The 16,370-nt window shown below is 37.1% G+C and overlaps 1 protein-coding gene across 21 annotated transcripts in view; it reads left to right on the forward strand.

The window, feature by feature from the left end:
• Positions 1–16,370, forward strand: part of LOC107581547 (actin-binding LIM protein 1-like) — a 79,554-nt gene that overhangs the window by 47,576 nt on the left and 15,608 nt on the right. For 19 of the 21 annotated variants that reach the window (XM_016267145.1, XM_016267126.1, XM_016267125.1 and 16 more), the window contains exons 3-10: positions 2,520–2,703; positions 3,258–3,367; positions 7,395–7,521; positions 7,724–7,817; positions 14,241–14,328; positions 15,010–15,068; positions 15,391–15,513; positions 15,911–15,955. In XM_016267145.1, the coding sequence (XP_016122631.1) occupies positions 2,520–2,703; positions 3,258–3,367; positions 7,395–7,521; positions 7,724–7,817; positions 14,241–14,328; positions 15,010–15,068; positions 15,391–15,513; positions 15,911–15,955 (830 nt within the window). The remainder of the gene's footprint in view (positions 1–2,519; positions 2,704–3,257; positions 3,368–7,394; positions 7,522–7,723; positions 7,818–14,240; positions 14,329–15,009; positions 15,069–15,390; positions 15,514–15,910; positions 15,956–16,370) is intronic. The other 2 variants (XM_016267133.1, XM_016267136.1) reach the window with 2 other exon arrangements.

Genomic DNA, 16,370 nt, shown 5'->3' on the forward strand with positions numbered 1-16,370 from the left:
CTAAAGTGCAGGGGAGAAAGCAGCATGCTGGGAATCTCATTAAAATATTGATGAAGTCTGTGAAAGCTTGTTTGATGTCTGCAATATACTGTATGGGAAACCCGGGGCATTCTGCACTTCTGCACTCTGTACAGATTGCAACTTGGCTTTGTTTCTGAGGCTCTTTGCATCATAGTATCTGAACTGAATCTGAACTAAAACAAAAGTCACATTTGAGTTGAATCAGATGTCCCTACTCTTCTTAAATCTTTCCAGTATTTCATATGAATCATTTTTTTCCCGTTTCCATTCAAACGGAGGCAGTTAGAGAGTGTGAGGATGGAGAGGATGGCTCAGTGATTGAGCGTATGGATGGATGTTTGTTCTGGGAGGAGTTAACAGGCTGTTCTGTTGAGGAGGGATCTGACAGACAGCCGAGAGCGTCATTACACTTGCATCATTGCTCACGACACACACACACACACACACACACACACACACACATACACACATACACACACACATGCACATGCACAGTTGAACTCCCAGTCCATGTAACTACTGCTTCTCTTCTGTTAAGAAGACATGTTTTAAAAGGTTAAAGGCCTGCAGACATGTTTAGAAGGTTAATATGTTATATAGAGGTTATATAGCAGATATATAAGCAAATGTTACATGTTTTGCTGTGTGCAAACTGCTCTAGTGCCCTAGTTTTTTTATAATATAGATTTGGTGTTGTCTCAAGATGGGACATCCAACTTGAAATATAACTGCAGACAGCCCAGGATAGTAGTGGCAGTTTTATCCCTGTGGTCTGTAGTTACAAGATGTGCATGAAACAACATTAATGGGTATGACATTTTCTAAACTGGCATCCTGGCATTTTGTACCCTGTCAGTGAAGGTTACCCAAATGCCAGACACAAGCGAGGGCACTGGCTGCGACTCTTACACAACTCTCTCTGCTAATCACTGCTGTCTCCAAAGCCACCTGCTTGTCACATTCGTCTGTCTAAATAGACCTAATCTTCCAGAAACAGAAGACAGATTCAATGAAGCAAAAGATATGATGACAGCTATGGAGATGGGAGTACAAATAATATTTTGGATTTGTGTTGAAAACTTAATGTGAAAAAAGTTAAACCAAATGACCATTTTAATTCAATTTATTCATTTGGCAAAGATGGGAATGAATCTCCTTAGCTATATTATCAATTAAACTGTATTTGCGCCACTTTTACTAACTAGAGATGAATACATACGTACTATTTTGTGTTGTTTGTTACTTCTATAAATCAGAAATGCCCAAACCAGCGCCCAGAGGCCAAAGTTGGCCAGTGATGACCTTTGATTTGGCCTGATGCCATATCACAAGATGAGGGAAACACATAGGGGGAAAAAACCTATCTTTGTTTCAAAATGTTCATATCAAAATGTAAAAAAAAATTTAAATGTGAGAAAACAATTTGAAATGAATTTGCTTAAAAAAATTTAAAAATCACACATTAATAAAGTCCATGAAACCGTAAGGTATAATAATGAGTCACAAAGGTGCTGAAATTTAGCTTAGTGCTGGTTTCCCAAACTGGAGTTTGTGAAGGAATTGCTAGGTTAAATGATAAAAATATAAAATTAAAATAAATTAATAAAAATAAGATGAGAAAAATAAGATTATTAATAGTTAGTAAGGTTATAAACTAGTAATAGATAATAAGTAATAGGTAATAAAAATAAGATTTTTTTACATGAGAGAACTGTGAACAGGCAAATATGTTGTTAAATTATTCAATGATATAATATAAATATGCAGAACTTCAAGTAAATATTTAATTTAATCACATTAGTCAGTGGTGCTAAAACCGGAGATGGGGGTTTGAATGTGGTCTGCGTCATATGCTGTTTCTTCTCCATTTTGCCCATATTTTCCAGTGAAATGTACACTCCATTTCATAAAACTGTGCCCCTTATATATTTACAGGTTGGGATGTATTAGGATAGACAGAGAGGAAGTGAGAAAAAAGGGGGCTTGTTGAGAAGGGGGTATCATGTGACGCTAAACAAGCTGTTAAATATCAGTCTTAGTCTGCCAAGGAGCTTTCAGACAGATCTAGCATGTGTGACGGCAGGATTCCACATAGACACGCTTGCCAAGAGGACACAGACCTAACATACCTATTCATGCAGACCTATATAAAGTGTCTGAACTTGTGCCAGAGTCTTGAAAGCTCATGAAATCTTCAGCATACCAACCTCTCTCTTTATACACCTTTGTCCTCAGACATTGGCCAAGATGAGCATAAGCCCCCTGACCTTATGTTTTGCTGGCAACCAAAATGTGTAAATCCCAGTGCAAAAGAGATGCACTAATGTGACTACTGAGTTTGAGAGCCAAACAAAGTGTCATTTATTTGGAAGCGGATGGTGTGTGTTTCAACATTGTGTTTCAGATTTCACTCAAGACTGTCTTATACTGTTAGATCTCATTAAACTTTCTAATTCTATTCTAATTTCTGATTTCTTTGTTCTTGAATTGACATTCAGTGTGCGGTTGTGACCTGGCCCAAGGTGGTTTCTTCATGAAGAACGGGGAGTACCTATGCACGCTGGACTACCAGAGGCTACATGGCACTCGCTGTAATGGCTGTGGAGATTTTGTTGAAGGAGAGGTGGTCACTGCTCTTGGGAAGACCTACCATCCCACATGTTTTGTCTGCACTGTTTGCAAGTAAGAGTTTACCAAAAGCAAGCCCATTTCATCCGCATTAAAACATGTATGATTTATATTTGTATGTGAAGAAAAAGCTGAATTAGCCTTGGACTTGCTAACACAATAAGTTAGCTAGTACTAGAAGTCAATTAGCCATTTTCCTGTTTAACACTGTAAAGCTGCTTCAACACAGTAAACAAGAAAAAATATTGTTACATATTATTACAATTTAAAATATTTTTTCTATTTTAATAGATTTTAAAATGTAATTTATTCCTGTGATGACAACGCTGAGTTTTCAGCAGCCGTTACTTCAGTCTTCAGTGTTACATGATCCTTAAGAAATCATTCTAATATTCTGCTTAATATTTTTGAGGAAACCATGATACATTTTTTTCAGGATTCTTTGGAAGTTCAAAAGAACATTTATCTGAATATCTGACATTGATTTTTTTTGTTGTTACTGTCACTTCTGATCCAATTAATGCATCTTTGAAAAAAATTACTGACCCCAAACTTTTTAATGGTAGTGTAAATGCCTAAATGTCTTTGCATCCTTCTTCTGTTGCCAGACGGCCATTTCCCGCTGGTGATCGAGTCACGTTTAATGGAAAAGACAGTCTCTGCCAGAGTTGCGTCCAGCAAACTTCCCCGACTCCCAAAGACATCAGCACCTCTAGTAGTGAGTCCACACTTGCGCACACACGTGTGTTTGTGCTTATTGGTTAAGTTTTAGTGTCCTACTCAGATTTCAGCTTGCCACAATCATCCCCTTTTATAGATGTGTTAGATTGTGTATTTTATGCGTGTGTTGACAGGTCTTATACTGCTCAGGACTCAAGGTCATTGCTGCTAGTTGGAAACTCACTGTCTCTCAATCCCATCAGAAGCTATATGCTTTGGTTTCGTCAGCATCTAAATCCACTGTTTGGAATATCAGGAACCATGATGTGATGCATTTTGGAAAATCTGAAGTCTGGATTTGTAGTTTTTTCAAAGGAGTAGTTCACCCCAAAATGAAAGTTCTGTCATCATTTACTCACCCTCAAGTTGTTTCAAACCTTTAGGAGTTTCTTTATTCTGTTGAAAATAAAAAAAAAAGTATTTTGAAGAATGTGGGTAACCAAACAGTAGCTGGTCCCTATTGACTTCCGTAGTGTGGAAAAAAATACTATGGAAGTCAATGGGGACCAGAAACGCTTTGGTTCAACAGAAGAAAGAAACTCATACAGGTTTTGAACAGATTTCGAACAGATTTTTAAAAGGTTGAGTAGTGCACTCCAGCCTTTATTAGCAATGCTCTAAAATCCAGTCAGAATATATTTGAAACCGCATAGCAACACCCTGACAACCACCACAAACACTTAGGCAAGTATGAAGCAGTGCTTATATCAGTCAGAATACATGTGCTGTACGTTATCAACATAGGAATGCCTTGGCAACCATCCACAGCACCCAAACACCACAATGGCTTTTACACAGGGAAGTATTTTTTCCTATATATTGTTTTAATAAGGATCCCTGCTTCTTTTCAGACTTCTCTAGGGTTACTTGAGTTGACAGGATGCTTAGACCAATTCCTGTGCTGTCAACCAGGGAAAAACTGATCGCCTTAAAATCTTTCTCTCTTTGATTTCTTTCACTCTTTTATCTCACTTTGAGGAAGTTCTTCATCTTCCTCCGGTAGATTAGGGGTCCTCTTTGTGTAATTGAAACTGCGGGGCCCCAGGAGTCAAGCAGACAGGCACAGAGAATGAGAGAGGCTCAGAGAACTCCAGTGCCTGCTGGTTGTCCTATTCTCTCTCACTCGCATTCTGTGAGCTTCCGCTTTCTGATACATTCTAGACTGATGGATGCTGACAGGTCAGGACTCCATATGTGTAGAATGTGCCGATTTCCTGAGGCTTGGGATTTCCTTATTATAGTAAATGGCTTTAGTCATTAAACTCAAATTGTCATAAAGCAGGGAATCGTTGTTGTTACATAACAACATCAGGTGATGGACAATTACAGGAGCAATTTAGCAATGAATAGCTGCTGTGTTGCAGAGGAGAGAATTAATGTAATTCTAAACATTGCCTCATGGGATTGAGTTGATTGAAAAAAACATTGCGTGTAGACCAAGTATTAGTGAAGTTTGACGATTTTTGCTTGGGTGGAAAAAAGGTGCAGGATACACACACACACACACACACACACATTACTGTTCAAAAACAAGATTTAATACTTATTCAAGAACATATATATATATATAAAACGCGACAGTAAATAAAGACAATGTTACAAATGATTTCAGATAAATGCTGTTTTTTTAACTCTCTGTTCATCAAAGAATTCTGAAAAGATGTATCTACAAAAATATTAAGCAGAACAACTGTTTTCAGCATTGATAATAATACGCTACTTGAGCACCAGATCATAATATTAGAATAATTTCTGGAGGATCATGTGACACTGAAGACTGGAGTAATGAAGATTGGTGTAAAATAAAGTCAATTTCAAAATAAATTAATTTCATAATATTGCCGTTTTTACTATAATTTTGTATCTAATAAATGCAGCTTTGGTGAACATAACAGACTTCTTTCAAAAACATTTAAAAATATTACCTACCCCAAACTTTTGAACAAATAAAATAAATCATAATATGCTACATAAGTATGCTACAAGTGTTTTTAGACATCACAGCATTATAAAGTACAGTATGAAAAATATATATCCGTTTTTACTATAATTTTGTATCTAATAAATGCAGCTTTGGTGAACATAACAGACTTCTTTCAAAAACATTTAAAAATATTACCTGCCCCAAACTTTTGAACAAATAAAATAAATCATAATATGCTACATAAGTATGCTACAAGTGTTTTTACAGTATGAAAAATATATATTTTTTTACCATGTTAACTTTAAATGAGTGTAACATAACAACAAATGTTATCCTAATGTAAAAAAAGGGAAAATGAGCATGCACAATTAAATATTTGCCGATATGGTATTACTATTTTAGTCATAATCATGAATTTTATTTTAATCTGCCTATGTGTCCATGCACTTCCTCATTCTGTCTCTCTTTCCTGTCTTCCTTTCACTCTTTCTCAGTTATCTTTCTCCTCTTCTCCTATATGTGCAAGTGTCCGTACATACACACAAAGACAGGAACTTAAAGAGCCGTACTGAATATATCTTTGTGTCATACTTGGCTGATTATTTGTCATTCAGTAGCCCCAGGAAATGATTTGAGGCTGATGAAAGTCTTTAGCCCAGATAGATAAGTGCTACGTTTTTTTTTGGAAGGCGCTGATTGTTTCGACCCATGATAATGCTGCTTTGGCAAACCCCACAAAGCTTTTACCGCATGACACTTCTAAAAACCTGCACTGAGTTTGAGAGTTTAGATAAACCTCACGACAGGTGGATTGAACACAGGTCTCTCTGAAACGTTCCCTTCTTCTCTTTCTCGACACACATTGCACACACACACACACACATACTCTCTGCGGGTCTCTAGCACACACACACAGTGCAGGCAGAGATCGAGAAAGCTTAAATGATGCATTAGATAGCTAGATGCAGCATGGGGCATTATATACTCTCCTCACTGTCAATGGTTACCATTGTGCCTTAAGCAACATCAGCAGCGTCTGGGACCTCCCCGCCCCTCCGCATCCGTCCCTGCTTTTTAAAAAAGCTTTTGGGATTTCAGCCAAGGAACATAAATAGAAGATAACAACCATGAGCTATTTTTATCCCTCAGCCTTTTACACACGTTACACATATATTAACTACATTTCTTCGCGTTCCTTCAGGAAGAAGCTCCAGCTTGTGGAGAGAAGATGCTCAGCTTTTTAGAAATGGTTCTGTAGGCTCTTATTCAATTAGTCATGAAATATAATGATGATTCACTATTGATTGCTGCATGAATTTAATGGATACAATATGCATTGCTTGAAATGACTTCTGAGAGCCTGAATATTCAGTGCTGTATGTTGTAAATTAACAGGCCTCAAAAACTAAGGGAGTTTTTGTTTAGTTGACACTGACATCTAGTGGAGAGAATTGTTTGTGCACACCTAATTAACCCCCATATGTTTAAAAAATATATGAATGTAATTGCATCATATCCGAATATGCCTGCCCTACTGTGTATCATCATTATTGGTAACTAAAACTAAAGTTGAACTAAAATATGAATATTAGATGAAAAACGTAAAAAACTGGAGGAATGTGAAAAAAAACGAACTGTAATAAATATGTTTAAGTACTGAAATTCGTAAAAACTAAAACTGAAATAAAAATAATTGAAATCTTCACAAATTAAAAAAATTATTTCAAAATTATTTTAAAATAATAATATTTAAAAATGACAATAAAATGACAAAAGCATATAACATATTTGCTAAAATGTATATGAAAATTTAAAATATAAAAATAAAATCCAGTTCAAAATATTATAATAGTATGTAAATAATACTAAAATAACACTGCTGTGTATCATAGGAAAAGCGCTAAATTAAATATCTTGTGAATAGCAATTGCAAATCTTATCATGGCTGATGGCTGATAAACTAAATATTTTTGGCTATTAAAAAAAGGCTTTTTAATATGTGTTGTCCAACTTCTCATTGACATGTCAAAATGTCATTTTCTGGCTGCTGTTCATTCATTATGTGTGTGTGATGTGTGCATCGGTGTGTGCTCTCTTGCAGACTGTGCAGGATGTGGCAGGAATATAAAGAATGGTCAGGCTCTTCTGGCCTTGGACAGCCAGTGGCACCTCGGCTGCTTCAAGTGCAAGGCCTGTGGGAAAGTGCTGAGCGGGGAGTACATCAGCAAGTGAGCTATGCCTTCATTATTTTTTTTATCTCTCGCAATCTCATGCCTACCTCTCTCTCTCTATAATTCCCCCTCTCTTATCTGTCCTCTTTTCTAATAGCATTTATTTTTGCTCTTATCCTTGATTCATTGAGATGAAATAGAATACAGTAAAAACATAAATCTCTCTTCTTTCTCTTACTGTCCTACTCTCTTTTTTAAGGGATGGTTCTCCGTACTGTGAGAAAGACTACCAGATTCATTTTGGCGTGCAGTGTGAGGCCTGTCATCGGTTTATCACAGGGAAAGTTCTGGAGGTGAGTAACCAGTATGCATATATTGACTGAACGTCTCGTCTGCTTCTAATAATATTTAGGCAGCATATTAAGGTATCATAGCTGCGCTCCAGATGTAAAGGTGGTTGCAAAAGTTAGGCAGCATTATTATATTGCCTTCTAAAATATATAAGGTAGCATGAACAATTGAATCACATAATAATGCGTTGGGGATAAAGCAAAATAATTTTTAAAGTTAATCTATTTAGAATTTATTTAGTTCCAAGACATATTAATATTGTTTTATAATGTTATTAAAATATTGCAATATTATAAAATGCAATGTAATACAATTATTTTATGTTATATACACTGCCAATAAGAAATTTGGGTCAGTAAACTTAAAGCAAGAACACAGTTGATCAAAAGTGAAGAAAAGATTTCTATAATGTTACAAAGGATTTCTGTTTCAAAAAATGCTTTCCACAACATTGTGGTTTCCACAACATTATTAAGCAGCGTCTGTTTTCAACATTTCCTGAGCACCAAATCAGCATATTAAAATAATTTCTGTAAAAATATATCACAATATTACTGTTTTTACCAACCCCAAACTTTTGAAAAGTAGTGTATTTTTTCAACCTACAGTAAGTTTCATTTCTCATTTATGAAGTATTTACTTTGTCTCAGGTACTTCTCATACACTTCATTAAGAGAAATAAAAATCACACAAATTGTTGGCATACAGTATAGACATACAGTGGGTATAGAAAAGAGTCACCCTTTTAAAATAATCACATTTTGTTGCATTGCAGCCTGAAATGAAGACGGACACAGTTTTTGTTTGATCCAGCTGTATTTACTCAGTGCAACTTATAGCATGCAAGTGAAAGATATAACACCGACATGTCAGAAAGAGCCATAAAATGAATATATGTAGTACAGCATAGGTAATATTGTCTTTAGATAATTTGGTAAGAAACCTTTGAGTTCAGATTGAAATCTCTGACTTTTATTTGCAACAAAACATCTTATCCTGACAAATTTGAGCACAGTTTGAAACATTGTTGTGTTTTTTCCTGATGAGTGTATTTTCTCAGGAGAAAAGTCTGAGAAGCAGGAGACCTAATTTGCTCTGATTTTAGTCCCATTGATTTCTAGAAGACACATATGAGATATCACTGAGATCTCTGTTGTGAGTTTTCTTGCTTTACGGGTAATAAAATGGTCTCTTGTGGATTTTCAGTGTTCAGAGTTTTATAGTCATGTTAGTATGTGTCAGTGTTCCAGATTCTTACACTTCCGCTCCCACTAAACATCTGGATCCCCTAAGAGTGGAGTCGTTAGTCTGACCCGTGTCCACACACACATCTCAACATCCAACAACATGGCTGAACTTACATCATTTCTCCATTCATCAAACATTTTAGAACTGACACCGGCCCACTGGGAATAGAGCAAAGCAGCACCGTTGGCTGGGTTCCAAGGTCCCGCCCAGCTATTGTACACGGGACGGCCCCTTTGAGGCCAGGCCCCTGTGATAGGGTGGGAGAGCGGTGAGATAGAGAGGGGGGAATTTAGGAAAATTCTCAAGAAAAGTCAAAGGGAAAACGTGAGGAACTGAAGGGGAATTTAGGAGTTCTCTCGAACAAGAGAGTGCAAGTGACAAAAGTGATTTTAACCGTAAAGTCGCAGGGCTGGGGTGCCACACGAGCAGCCTGCCGGAGGTATTGTTTCTAAACTGTTTCAGAGGCGATTTCTCATTTTTTCTTTTAAAGCACTTGACAAAAATGTTTGCAGTTATGTCACAATGTGTGTTCTGGTCGGTTTTAGGAGCAACTTGTAATATAAGTGTGCGGATGGTGTTTATCAACAGAGTGTAAATACTTCAGAGCTTTTTCTTTGCTGTTTGGGTGATCATGGTCATACTTTGTCATCCTGATTATACTGACCTGTCAACAGTCTATTAGTTACTGGTTCTCATCAGTGCTCTCGCATACACAGTCTGTTTGCACTTGTACCCTCAAGTAGACTAGTTGTGTTTATGGGGATCTGTGCTGCCACAGATGGTGGAAAGCAAGTGCACTGGAATCTTATGCATGTGTGAGCGCAGGAGATCAAAACCAGCTCTCTGGCTATATAAATCCAAGCAGATATGTGTAGAATCTCGTAATGTTGAGAGCAACAGGTGCCGCTGGTCTGCAGATGGCATCGCGCTCGTGCCAAGGAGGCCATTCAGATTGGATGAGGGACGAATAGTGTTTAAAAAAATTGTTGTGGAACTCTGTTATTTTAGGTTTGGTTATGAATTAAGACTTTGCAGTTAGCAGTTTGTTTTCTGTGTATTAAACATTTATGTTGTTAACAGATGCTCACACATGCTATTTTGCTCAGTGTTAGCTTGATTACTCTGGGCTGTCAGCTTCTTTATGTCAACCGTGAATAAGTTATTTAACTGCAATTAATTTTCACTCTCATTAAACCTCTCCAATAAGTGTCTAATGTGGCTATCCAGAAATGGCAAGTCGGCCTCTCTGGCCCTGCATTATCTCACCACACACACACACACACACACACACACACACATGCATATCCAGAGTATACTAGACACCCGGAGGGAACTTGCTCAGAGGTTGTTCTTTTGAAGGTCATGAGACCTAATGGAGTTTTATTTTTAATTAAGAGAAATAAAAATAGATGCAAATGAGAAATGAAATAGTTGACAGAGTAAGACTACAGAGCTATAAATTAAATATGGATAGCATAGCTCACATAATTTGGCTTCAGAAGAATTTTATGTGAAGAGTTCTGACTTTTGAGTGCAGACTTTCAAACATTCAAAAGTTTGTTGTCAGTGACATTTTTTTTAAAGAAATTAATACTTTTATTCAGCATTCAATGCATTCAATTCATCAAAGGTGACAGTAAAGACATATCAATTTCAAATAAATACTGTTCTTTTAAACTTTCTATTCAACAAAGAATCCTAAAATAACTGTATCACATTTTCTTCAAAAATGTTAAGTAGCACAACTGTTTTAAACACTGATGATAATAAACAACGTTTCATTAGCACCAAATCAGTATATTAAAAGGATTTCCGAAGGATCATGTGACACTGAAGACTGGTGTAATGGCTGCTGAAAATTCAGCTTTGTTCTTACGGGAATGAATTATTATAATTAATAAATATTTTTAAATATAATAAAATAGAACATTTAAAATAGTAATAATATTTAGTAATATTACTGTTTTTACTCTATTTTGATCAAGAAAATGCAGCCTTGGAGATAACAAGCGACTTCTTTCAAATATCTTATATTAACTATTAAATCTGAGCACAATTTGTGACGTTGTGATCTTTTCTGAACTTCTAGAGGCACAAGTGTATGGGGAATTTTCAGTATATAAATATTATCTTATTGCTGTCCAGGAACAGTGATTGTTATATTAAAGAGAACTCATTTGTGTTTTTCTTTTCTTTTGGGTGTATTCTCTTTCTCTTTTTTACACTTGTGACTGTTGGGTTTTGTTTACAGGGTTTGGTTTTTCTGTTCCGCAAACAGAACCTTGTCAGATTCACTTGTCTGGCTCTTTCCTCAGTGGAGTGTGGAGTGGAGTGTTTTAGTTCAACTAGAAGAGAAGATATACACAACAATACAGTCAGGCAATACAAAATGGGGTTATGTTACTGACTACAGATGAAAGTCACTCCTACTGGCATTCATACACACACTGCAAATGCTAGACCAGTAAAAATGTCCATTCTAGAATCATGCAGTGACCAGCCTGGCCAACTCACCTGGTTTTACACTGGTTAGGCTGGTCTGGTTTGATGGGTTGAGACACATTTTTGGCCCATGTTAAGCTAGGAAAGCAGCTGGCTGACTAGCTAAACCATCTGAACATTGTTTTGGACAGATTGGGAGGTAGTTAGATTATCTGAACACTATTTTAGCTGGGATTGGAAACCAACTAAGACCAGCAAAAGCAGTTTTTTTCAGTATAGTGCTTTTAGTTCAATAAAGTCTTGCTGGTTATGATGGATAAACAACCTAGTAGGGTCAGCTGCACATTAACATTCCATGCATGGGACCAGCATCCAAAATAATATACATCTATCCAAGCACTTTCTCTTTTTCTCTTCATCCCCGTCTCCCTCCCTCTCTCTGGCTCTGTCTTCTGTCCACACCCCTCCATCTGGGCTGAAGCAGAGGTGTGGACTGTTCTTGGCCCCTTTCTTCAGAGTTCACTGCTCTATGTTTTCTGTGTTGGCTTCTTGTGATGCAATAGGAAATGACTGCTAGCCGTCTGTCTCAGACAGAGCGCTACACAGAGAGGTAGAACATGTTGTCACTCTGGTTTGTTTACTGGAAAACTGTTACATGGCCTTGTTGCCATGGCGAGGAGGCCCGGGAGCCGAGGGGGTCACATCTGTGTGAAATCATGCGTTTCAGCTGCATTGCCTCATAGTTCAAGTCAGCAGAGGACCATGGGATGTTTCCCCTGCAGAGGAGCCAAATGGGCAACTCCCTCCTCAACAATCAGAAGTCCAGCTGATAGAGGAACAACAAAACAATTGAATTGTTTTGAGAAGCAGAAGAGATAAACAAAGCTTTAGGTTTTCTGGTGCAGTATAGCTCCTGTGAACATTTGATATAAATTTCAAAGAGAAAAAGAGCCTTTCTTTTTTTTTTGGAACAATTCACTCTTTCACAATTCACAAGTCCTCTTCTTTCTTTTTTTTTAGGAACAATTCACCTTTTTGACTTTTCGGTTTTTTCCATGAAACACTGGAGAAAAATAATATTAGTTATTGTTAGATTTATATTTCCCATAAATATAAAAAATTCTTACCGTAACTCTGGTAACATGGTTGAAATTCAAACTAAATATTATATGGGTTGTTTTATAATCTGTTCTTCCATAATTTGGTACATGTGTAAATAGAGCTGATTTCTTTATTTTAGCAAATTATTTCCATGAAACACAGCGGAAGATATTTTTAAGAATATTCTGGCTACTCTTTGTTAAGCTCCAAAATGCGCTATAAAAATATTATAAAGGTAGTTTTTCATGCAAAACTATCATATTGGCAAGACTTGAAGAATGGGCTGCTTTTATGATAATGATACTGTTGTTGTCATTTTAGCAACGTCAGTCCTAATTCACTTTTATTGAATGAAAAAGAAAGTTTTGAATGTTCTTAAAATATCTCGTTTTGTGTTCCACAGAAAAAAAGAAAGTCATACAAGTTTGGAATAGCATGAGGCTTAGTACAGTAAACGATGACAGAATGGAAATTTTTTGGATGAACTATGCTTTTTAGAAGGATTAAAAACAATAAAGAAAGAGAGAAAAATAACAGATAAAGGATACAAATCAAAAAGAAGAAAAAGGGCAATAATACAAAGTGTTGCCTCAAGAAAGAGGGTTTTAAGGAGGTTTTGAAGGAGAGAGAGATGTCAGAAAAGCAGGGCTCATCAGCATTCCCAGAGCTAACTGAAAGCAGCAGAATGATGAAACAGTACTGCAGATGACTTACAACTGTGAGCTAGAGTGAAGATACACACCGTATTATGTGGATTGTACTGCACCTTTAGCTATGACTGGTATGCTACACTAATGTTCAAAGGTTTGGGGTCAATAAGATGTTTTTGAAAGAAGTCTCTTATGCTCACCAAGGCTGCATTTATTTGATCAAAAACAGGATTATTGTGAAATAGTATTACAATTGAAAATAACTATTTTAATATATTTGTATTAAATATATTTCTACAATGTGAAAGCTGAATTTTCAGCAGCCATTACTCCAATCTCCATTTCAAAATAACAGAATTAATTTATACTGAAAGTTTATGTAGGATTATAAATGTCTTTAATGACACTATTGCTTGTGGTAGAGAATGACCTTCCAAAGTTAAACAGACTGACAGACTGCAGTGTTTCTCAGGCTTTCCAGCTCCCTGGTGAACCTCCCAGCTCTCAGATATCAGAATTCTAGCCCATAGCTGTAGCTGGTGGACAGTGTTGCGGTGTTTCGCAAACATGCTTCTGACATGTTAAGCTAGGTGATGCAGGTTCACATCCAGTTTGCAACATTATATAGCTGCCTAAAACTATAAAATAAACTCTGTATGATTATGTTAAGTGTGTATATGTGTGCATGCCTTTGTGCTGCTGTGCAAACAGTGACTCTGCAGATCTTAACAGAGGTACATTCGCTGAGAACACACATACGGAGTGATGAGAGCAAAATACAAAGAATGGAGGAAAGAACCTTTTTTAGAAGAAGTGAAGTGCACTGAAGGGGCAGCACACCTGTTCTGTTTCGCTCTGTCACCGATGTTAAGGAATTTGTATTTCAGTCTGTCTTATCCAGTGTCGCGTCTCCCTGGAATTATTTTTTCTTGTGTTTCTTGTGAATTCTGTTGACCTCTGAATGTTGACTTTTGCCCCTAACAGGCAGGAGATAAGCATTACCATCCAAGCTGTGCACGATGCAGCAGATGCAATCAAATGTTCACGGAGGGAGAGGAGATGTACTTACAGGGTGAGCACAACACTTTAATGCTACCTTTAATACAGAGGATTGAAGCATTTCTCGTACTTTCCACAAAAAGGTTACAAAATTACACTTGAAACTTTTGAATCTAACTAGTTGACGTCTAAATATAGATGATTTTATTATTTTAGAAAATCAGATGAAATAATTCAAAAACAGTAGTTATTGATAAAAAATTATATTTCCCATAAATTTAAGAAAAACATTTTTCTTATGACAACTTTGGTAACAGGGTTGAAGTTCAAGCTAAATGTTATATAAGCTGTTAACAGTGTTGAAAGATTTCATTTCCTATTGGATGTTCATGGATGTTGCATGTATTTTTGCTACCCTGTTGCCATAATTTGGGACATGTCTACACATACAGCTGGTTTTGTTGTTAAAATAAAATAAATTAAATTCAAATAAAAAAATAATAAATAGTAGTTATTGGAAAAATGTTTCCCATAATTTAAGGGAAAATATTTGTTTGAACTTTTTTTAATTTTGGTAACAGTTGAATGTTTGAGCTTGACAAATGAGGTCAATACTTCGATTTCTATACAAATGAAGGAAATTATGTTAGTAGAATGTGCCATTTGTAATAGGGGAAAACCATATGGTAAAAGAATTCTGATATACCCACCCTTATTTTGTCTTAATCTCTCTCTCTCTCCCTCTCTCTCTCAGGTTGTACAGTATGGCATCCAGACTGTAAGAACAACAGTAGAGTGGAAGAGAAGTACAGAGTGAGTATCTATCTATCTAAACTCTTACTGTGAGCCAGTCAGTCACTTAATCAGCCTTGTCTCTCTCTCTCTGAAAGAGAAAACTTTGCTGAGCTCCTCCCTCATATTATTCCCAGAAACAACAGTCTACAAAACACTGGGAGATGTTTAAAATGCTCACATTCTTCAAATTGCTTTTTAAAACTTCCCCAAGTGACTCCAAGGTTAAAATTAGGTCTCAGGTGCTCTAGCTGAAGCGTTACATCTGAATCACAAAAAGAGAATCTATGTGTGTGTTTGTCAGTGTGTATTTTGTCCATTCTGTTGTGATTCTCCTCCTTAGGCAGCTTGGCAGCATCCTAAAGGAAAACCCAGTCCGTTTGATATCTTTTACCCCCAGTCTCAGATTCAGAGCCGGGGCCCAGGTGACTCTCGGCTGGGCCAGCATCCCCTGAGCAGTTGTGAGGTTTGCAGTCTTCTGCTCTGCACTCCCTCCAAACTGCAATGCTTCCGGCTAACTCAACTTTCTCAGAGAGTCCTGCTTTACTTCAAAGCAAGACTTAACTGCTGTGTGTTTTTTAGCTTCATATTAGTTAACTTACATCCCCCACAGCAAGACGGAATGTGCTTGCTCTCTCCTTCTGCAAGTTAGGTCATAATCACAATGTTATGAATTCACAAAAAATAACCTTTTGTCCCACAAAATCAGGATCTGCCTGCATGCATAAGATAGTAAGCAAGGCTGCGAGTAGGTGGCTATGGATGAAGTGCTCGAGTTAGATGACCGCTGGGTATGATAGATGATTCAGGTGTTTTGTTGAGTGTGATGTCATATCCTGTAATGCCTTTTCCTCCCTTCACAGCCCCTTCCACCCTCAGTAACATCTCTGCACCAATCAGAAAGGCAGGTACTGTATTCGGCTTCTGGCAGCAGATTGGAGAACTCTGAGTGTGTTTTGTGGCTCTTGCCTTTGCAGTCACCCACCAGCAGAGGGCTTTCCACCCTTGCCAACTTCCCCATAACAGCCTGTGTGTGAATCATTACGCTTTTCACTGCTGCAGGCATGTGGCTCAAGTCCTCCAGCGCTCCATTCACCATTACAGGAATTACTGCTGTTTGACTCTTCATGCAGAACCATCTCAGATATGAGCTCACAATGTAGCTAACAGAACTGGCCACTTGTACAGAATATTCTTTCTAAGGTCGCCCAATTCTGGTGTTTTTGATGACCTAGAGTCATATCTGAGGGATTGGCTGCCATGGCTGCATATTGTATTATATGAAACAGCATCTTGGGAAGACTTGCATTGGAGTAGGAGGCA

The sequence above is a fragment of the Sinocyclocheilus grahami genome, unplaced genomic scaffold (assembly GCF_001515645.1).
Source record: "Sinocyclocheilus grahami isolate Dianchi unplaced genomic scaffold, SAMN03320097.WGS_v1.1 scaffold36.1, whole genome shotgun sequence".
Taxonomy (NCBI): domain Eukaryota; kingdom Metazoa; phylum Chordata; class Actinopteri; order Cypriniformes; family Cyprinidae; genus Sinocyclocheilus; species Sinocyclocheilus grahami.